Raw genomic sequence first — 8,156 nt, 5'->3', positions numbered from 1 at the left:
GGGAGACGAACAAGCAGTCTCCATTTGCATAATGGTGCTCAACATGGGGCATGGATCCACATAAGACCTAAAAAAGCTTACAAAGAAAGAAGAGAACGTCTAGACTTACAAAATCTGGAGCCAAGCACAGTTACTTGGTAGCCACATGTTTTCAGACAGGCTCTTTGTGCTGGCAGTGAGCGGAGGCGCGGCCTCCTACTGGTCAGTGCTTCTGATTTGTCTCTCCGGCCCTTCTCTTGATTTCTTAAAGCTGCATTTTACACACAGATGCTGTTCTTTAAATGTTTTCTAAAACATTCTTTATGTACACGTGAGTGTGCTTGCAGGTGAGTGTGCATGTCTTAGTCAGTGTTCTGTGACTGTGAAGAGACACCGTGGCCATGATAACTTCTATAGAAGAAGCATTTAATTGGTGCTTACTGACAGTCTCAGAGGTTTGGTCCATTATCATCATGATGGGAAGCATGGCGGCACATGGGCAGACATGATAACTGATGGTTCTACATCCAGATTCGATGGCAGCAGGAAGAGAGAGATGATGTGGGATTCCCCTCGGTATGCTGTGAATATCAGTGGTTAATAAAGGAACTGCTTTGGGCCTATAGCAGAGCCAGGTGACTATACACAGATTAATAGAGATGGGTTAGTTTAGGATGTGTGTTAGCCAAAAATACGCTTAGGCTATTGGCCAAACCGTATTGCAATAATATGGTTTCTGTGTGATTATTTTTGGGGCTGAGCAGTCGGGAAACAAACAAGCAGCCTTATTGAAACAGAGAGACACTGGGCTTGGCTTGATCATTTGAAACCCCACATCTCACCCCCAATTCCTCCAACAAAGGACACAGCTCCTAATAGTGCCATTCCCAATAGGCCTTTTGGAGCCATTTTCATTTAAACCACCACTTTCCACTCCTTGCTCCCCATAGGTTTGAAGCCATATCAGAATGCAAAACTGCATTAGTCCAACTTCAAAAGTCCTTATGATGATGATCCATAGCCTATCATAGTTTCAATTCTGTTTGGAAACCCATAGTTCAAAGCGTCTTCTAGACTCATGGCAAACCCTTATCTCTAATCCCCTGTCAAGTCAAAATGAAAAAGCAGCTCACACACTCCCAACATGCAAGGGCACGGGATAGTCATTACCATTCCAAAATGAAGGGGAGGGAGCATAGGACTTACTGGAACAGAGCAAGACTGAAAACCAGCTGGGCAAACATCAATGCATCTCCATGTCTGGTGTCGAAGCTCCCTTCTGATCTGCAGCTCCTTGCTGCAGCACACCTCTCTCTTGGGCTGGGTCCACTCTCCCACGACAATGGGGTCTCCAGCAAGTTCAGGCTTCACCTTCACAGCTCCAGCCAAAGGCCCCTTTGGGCCTCCGTGCAGGACACCCCTGACACATGCCTGGCCTCAGCAGCTTTCCTTAGCTGTGAAGGGAGATTCCACAACCCCTTTCTTGTATCTTTGACCCAGAGAGATGAGTGCAGCTACCAGAGCCCCAGGACTGCTGCTCCTGTGTGGGGTGCTTCCCCCACAACCCCAACCAGAGAGTTTCTTTGTGCTATTCCCTGCCTCAGACTCTTGGCTTCACATTTTTACTCAGTAAAATCAAGTAGTTGTTTTGAGTTTTTTTTTTTTCCCCAAGATCTTTCTATGTAGCTCAGGCTTGTCCAGAAACTTGTGATCCTCCTGCCTCAGTTTCCCAAGCACTAGGGTTCACTGTGCCTGCCTGGGACCCCACCTTCCTCGGGCTCACACTTCCAGCTCTGCCAGTCTCCATTTTTTCCCCCTGCTTCTGTCTCTGTCACGTTACTTGCTTCTCTCTGGCTGGCACGTTCTTCCCTGATGAAGTGCCACGCCCCCTCTCTCAGACTCTGCATTGGTCCGCTCAGAAGTCCCTGCAGGTCCTGCTCCAAGCTGCTTCCACTGTGTCCTGCTTACTCCCCACATTCTGCGCTCGCCTCTGCTGGTGTCTGAGCACCACCAGACTCGTCACCATGGACTTGCACCCAAATCCCGAGTGTACCCTGAGCAGCGGCTCCGTGGAGGAGCTTTGGGTGTGCATCAGCAGTGTCCTCTGCCTCGAGAAGGACTTCAGTGCCCCTCACAGGAACATCCCTCTCCTGACCCCTGCCCTGATCCTCTCCCTCTTTCTCCCCTGACTTTGTTTCCCGCACTTCCCATAAGCCACCGCGCTGCCTCCCAGAATCACCGAAGCTCCTGCTTCAGGATTTGTTAGGCTCTCATTGGTCATTTGCCATCCCGATAGCTTGTTCACGTGTCATTGTCTGGTGTCCTTGGGGGACCCTTCGGACAGTGTTGTAACCTTTGTTATTGCATCAGGACACCTGCTGGTTTTGGTTGATGTCTGAGATCTGCTTTGAAGTCTGAGCCCCTTACCCCACCCTCCGCCATCCTGGAGAGCAGGTGTTTGAAGAAAACCGATTCTATTTGTTCCTGTCCCTGCATTCTGCCTTTTCCCCAGAGAAGGTCTTCCCTACTCAGCCGGTGTGTTTTGGAGCCTTGCCCTCTGAATGCTTTAGCTGTCTTCTAGTAGTTTCCAAGCAAGTATGTGCCATGAAGTCATTCCAATCTCCTTCTATACACGCGTGCTTTTGCAGTGATGTCCTCAAGCTGGACCTTGGTTTCTGAGCCTTGCTGTTCCATTCACTCTCTTTATATCTTCCCTCTTTCCCGCAGCCTCAAAGTTCCTTGTGCCTCCCCATTATACTCTCATCCTGGCTCCGAGTCAGGTGAACCAGGTTGGTCTTCACTGGCCCACAGACAGGTTTGGACCAGGCAGGCCTGGTCCTCTCTGCTCCCTCCAGTCTCAGGGGGGAGTTGGACCCATGCTTACTTCAACCCATACCATCCCACAAGTAAAACAGATCCTGAAAAGTACTCCCCCCCCCATCAGTCTGCACAGCTATGCACAGGCTGTGTGAGGCAGGTAGGAGGCAGAGGATAAAGGTGTCCTTGAGCCTTCGCTCTTGGGGTCGCCCCAAATTTCCCACCATGTCACACTCTTGAGTGCATGTCCTCTTTATTGTAGATCCTTATTCCCAGAGCTCCCGGAAGTTCGCCCTCAAAGCTGGTCTCTAATGTTTCCAGAAAAAAACAAAAAACAAAAAACGAGGACTTGGCCCTTCGATGTCCCCATCTTTGCTGATGTCACCTTCTATTCTCTATTCTTTCAGGAGGCCAGGGTCCAAACAAGATGGAGACTCTTCTTGCAGCAGGATTAAGGTGCCTCTCACTGGGGCGGCTTCCATGCTGGCAAATGATGAGCCATGATGTTAACAAACTGGCCGGAGCGCCAGGTGCCATGGTAAACACCCGCCACAGGGGATCAGAAGAGCTGCCCTGGGCCTGCATAGATGACAGCTGCCTTGAGCGTCTCACAGGAGAACGTTCACGTTCTAGCACTACTGAAAACCAACAATGTTCGTCTGGGAGAACTCGGAGAACTCAGAGTTCTTGGAGTGAAACAAATCTTAGCGATAGACAGAACCATCGGAGACACTGTCAACAGCCTCTTGTGAAAACCAAGCCATGGCTGCCGCCTCTGGGTGGTGACATTCTGGGTTGCATGTCCCCCCGCAATAACAAAATGCTGCACAAAGGAGGCAAAGCCCACAGCAGTGGTGACTGCAGTAAGATCAGTTTTGCAGTGTCGCCCTGCACCCCGCGTCTTGTTTCCACAGAGCAGAAGGCCCAGCAGTGCAGCAAGGGAGAAGCCTTCAGTAGCCGCCCGAGTCTGGGACTCCATCAGCAGGTCCTCTTAGGAAAGAAGTCCCCTGTACACAGGACACACGAGGACAGCAGGCATAGCTCCAGTGTCCCCACTCAACAAAATGTTCATCCAGGGAAAAAGCGCTACTGGTGTCACGAGTGTGGCAAGGGCTTCAGTCAGAGCTCAAATCTGCAGACGCACCAGAGAGTTCACACGGGGGAGAAGCCCTTTACCTGCCCTGAGTGTGGGAAGAGTTTTAACCAGAGCTCGCATCTGTATGCACATCTGCCCATCCACACGGGCGAGAAGCCCTACCGGTGCGACAGCTGTGGGAAAGGCTTCAGCCGGAGCACAGACCTCAACATCCACTGCCGAGTCCACACGGGAGAGAAACCTTACAAATGCGAGGTGTGTGGGAAGGGCTTCACGCAGAGGTCACACCTTCAGGCCCACGAGAGAATCCACACAGGAGAGAAGCCCTACAAATGTGGAGACTGCGGCAAAGGCTTCAGCTGTAGCTCGAACCTCCACACGCACCAGAGGGTCCACACGGAGGAAAAACCCTACAAGTGTGACGCGTGTGGGAAGCGCTTCAGCTTGAGCTTCAACCTGCATAGTCACCAGCGAGTCCACACGGGGGAGAAGCCCTATAAGTGCGAGGCATGCGGGAAAGGCTTCAGTTCGGCCTCCAGCTTCCAGAGCCACCAGCGGGTCCACACGGGAGAGAAGCCGTTTCGCTGCAGCGTGTGTGGGAAGGGCTTCAGTCAGAGCTCGTACTTTCAAGCCCACCAGAGAGTTCACACCGGGGAAAAACCATACAAGTGTGATGTGTGTGGGAAGCGCTTCATCTGGAGCTTGAACCTCCACAATCACCAGAGAGTCCACACGGGAGAGAAGCCCTATAAATGTGAGGCGTGTGGGAAAGGCTTCAGTCAGGCCTCAAATCTGCAGGCCCATCAAAGTGTCCACACCGGGGAGAAGCCGTTCCAATGCAACGCATGCCCGAAACGGTTCAGTCAGGCCTCACACCTCCAGGCTCACCAGAGAGTGCACACTGGCGAAAAGCCCTACAAATGCGACACGTGTGGGAAAGCCTTCAGCCAGAGGTCCAATCTCCAGGTCCATCAGATCATTCACACTGGGGAGAAGCCGTTCAAGTGTGAGGCGTGCGGGAAGGAATTCAGCTGGAGCGCGGGACTTAGTGCTCACCAGAGGGTCCACACGGGTGAGAAACCCTACACATGCCAGCAGTGTGGGAAAGGCTTCAGTCAGGCCTCGCACTTCCACACGCACCAGAGGGTCCACACCGGGGAGAGGCCCTACATCTGCAGCATCTGCTGTAAGGGTTTCAGTCAGAGGTCACATCTGGTCTACCACCAGCGGGTCCATACGGCGGGGAATCTGTAGGATCCCTGTAAGGCGGCATCTCATCTCCCTGGAAATCCGTGCTGCTGATTGTCAGAGGTTCCTCAGAACCCAGAGCCTTCGGAGACTTCACAGGGGAGACGCGCTTGTGTTTGGGAGATTGATTCTTTACAAATGTCGGGAATCACAGATGGGAGGAAAATTGCTCTCTCAATGTACAGTCATCACATACAGGAGTTGCCACCCTCGGGTTATGACACGGCCCGGCAAACCTCGGCGTGCATCCAGGTCTCTGAAGACAGGCTGCAGGAAGGGCTTTAACCAAAGCCGGGCATTGGCAGGTGTTGACTGAGCGTCACTTCCTCATAGGAAATGCTCCTCTGTATTCTGCTATGCAGAGCTGTGTGTGACTCAGGGCCCCATGATTCCTGAAGAAAGTGGAGAAGGGCTCTATAAGTAAGACTCGTGTTTGAAAACGCTAACCAGTCCCCAGCCCTGCATTCATACTGCTTCATAGTCCTCAGTAATCCTATGAGGAGCCTTAAATCATCCTCCAGAAGGCATGGGGCTTCCACACGTCTCTAGTGTGTGGCCTACCCCATCTAGCCATGGTGCTTTGGACAACACAGCAGCTCTGTACTTAGGATTTTTAGGATTTGTACTTTGCAGACTAAAACAATGCTTTTTTTTTTTTTTTTTAAATCCTGTATTTATCAGACTAATAACCTGAACTGAAACACATTCTGTTGGAATTTTGGGCCCTGAGTTCATTGGGGCAGGGTTTTTACGGTAACCATCACTGCAGTGTTTTTCCAAAGTATTTATTATTGACAAAAAGGCTCTTAGTAAACGTGAATGGTTCATTAGCTGCTTCTCCTCCTTTCTCCCTCGTCTTGGTCAGACCGTCCCCCCTGCGCTCTCTTGTTGAGCTTCTGTCCACTGCTGAGCTTCTGATTTGCACCGCTCCCACAGATTCTCCAAGTTGTATCATGTATAAAGGACTGTGATTTCTTACAGCTTCATAGGCTGTAAAGGTCAAGGGTCAAGCTGGGTCTGACTGTGTCATCCGATAACAGGAAGTGTGCAGGAATGATCTAGGGGCGGCTGGAGTTGGTGTCACCCACATCGTGGCTCATGACAGCTGTTAACAACAGTTCCAGGGAATCCAATGCCCTCTTTTGATCTCTAGGGGCAACACACACACACACACACACACACACACACACACACACACACACGATGCATATATATGCAAGCATTCATTCACGTAAGTAAATCTAAAACCTTGAAGACACAGGAAGAATGCAGGATCCCACAGTGACAACCTGAGCTCCATTGTGAGGCAGTGCCCTCCTGACGGTCACTGCTCCACATCTTGCCTCTTAAATCTCAGTGCTGACCGAATTTGCTTCTAATGGCTGTGATAGACATCATCTCTACAAAGCACCTTGGGGAGGAAGGGCTTATTTTACTCTTCCATGTCACAGTCCATCCCCGAGGGAAGTCAGGGTGGAACCTGGAGGCAGGAACTGAAGCAGAGGGCATGAGGAAACAATGCTTACTGGCCTACTCCCTATGGCTCAATCCGTCTACTTTTTTCCTTTTTTCTCTTTCTTTCTTTTTCTTTTTCCCTTGAAACAGAGTTTCTGTGTAGCCCTGGCTGTCCTGGAACTCACAGATTGGCTTGAAACTCAGAGGCCTGACTTCCTCTGCCTCCCGAATGCTGGGATTAAAGGTTTACAGCACTACCTGGCCCAGCCTACTTTCTTATACAGCCCAGGACCATCTGCCCGGGGAGGGGGCACCACCAAAGTGAGCTGGGCCTCTGACGTCAATCTTTAATGAAGAAAATGTCCCACAGACTTGCCTACAGGCTGATCTGGTGGCGGTGTTTTCTTAATGATGTTTCCTTTCCCCACACGACCGTAGTTTGTGTCAAACTGACAAACTAATTAGTACACGTACACATTCAAGCCATGGCAAGCAGATTGCAGGAGTCTTCATTTTTTGTCTCCCAACCCCTATTGCAACTTGTCTAGGAGAGGCAGGAGGATCAGAAGCTGAAAGTTGCCCTCAGGCAAGAAGCAGAGTTTGAGACTAACCTGGGCTACACAAGACCCTATCAGGGCTGGAGAGATGGCCCAGAGGTTAAGAGCACTGGCTGCTCTTTCAGAGGTCCTGAGTTCAATTACCAGCAACCACATGGTGGCTCACAATCGTCTATAATGACATCTGATGCTCTTTTCTGACGTGCAGAAATATATGCAGACAGAACACTGTATACATAATAAATAAATAAATAAATAAATAAATAAATAATTCTTAAAAAAAAAAAGACCCTAAAAAATAACTAAATAGAAATAAAGAAGGGAAAAGAAAGACCAGCTGTGGGGGTCCACACTTGAAAGCCAAGCACTGGAGCAGGTCAGTCAGGAGGGTGTACAACTACAGGTCAGAGTAAAGACTGTCTCAGAAAACAAAGGGGGATGATGACATTATTGGCTACACCCTAGTTAAGGAGGTGATGGCTGCAGGGTAACTAGTTTATTAACCGAGGACAAGGGCGCCTGCTTCCGACCTGTAGGGCCCAGGGCAAGGTGTTGTGTTCAAATCCATGACCTGCACACGTTATTTTCCCGCCTCGGATTCCTGGAGCAAAGGACTCAGAGGACAGCAGCTTTGTTTCCTGTATTCTTCTGGATCTTGTCCATATTTGTGAGCATCTTCATGTAGGGAGCAGCTCAGTGTTTTCAGTGGCTCACCCAGGGGCCTCCCTCTCAGAGTGCTTCCTGAGGCTCTTTGCTCAACACATTTTAATGTTATTGTTTATTTGTTTGCCAATTTTTTTTAAAGCTCATTCCTCTTTGAGCTGTTTGCGTCATGCCAGAGGTATGAGAGCTCGTCTTACTGCAGGAGTGATTTTTGGAGAGGGGTCTATGTACCACTGATCTCACTGGGGATGTTTTGTTTGTGGGATCCGGTGTCACTGTACCGTCTTCTGTCCTGGAACTTTCTATGTAGCTGAGGCTGACTTCAAGTCACAGACTCACTT

General features: G+C 50.1%; 1 protein-coding gene across 1 annotated transcript in view; it reads left to right on the top strand.

Moving 5' to 3' along the window:
- LOC126491009 (zinc finger protein 235) overlaps positions 1-7,296 on the top strand; it is an 11,923-nt gene extending 4,627 nt beyond the window's left edge. The window contains exon 4 of the mRNA XM_050126382.1: positions 3,204-7,296. Within this exon, the coding sequence (XP_049982339.1) occupies positions 3,204-5,146 (1,943 nt within the window). The 3' untranslated portion in view covers positions 5,147-7,296. The remainder of the gene's footprint in view (positions 1-3,203) is intronic.
- Positions 7,297-8,156: the final 860 nt, after the last annotated feature.

This window comes from Alexandromys fortis, unplaced genomic scaffold (genome assembly GCF_014885135.2).
Source record: "Alexandromys fortis isolate MF-2015 unplaced genomic scaffold, M_Fortis_MF-2015_v1.1 scaffold_240, whole genome shotgun sequence".
NCBI classification, from domain to species: domain Eukaryota; kingdom Metazoa; phylum Chordata; class Mammalia; order Rodentia; family Cricetidae; genus Alexandromys; species Alexandromys fortis.
Note: the sequence above shows the minus strand (reverse complement) of the source record. Positions and strands in the feature narration are given on the sequence as shown.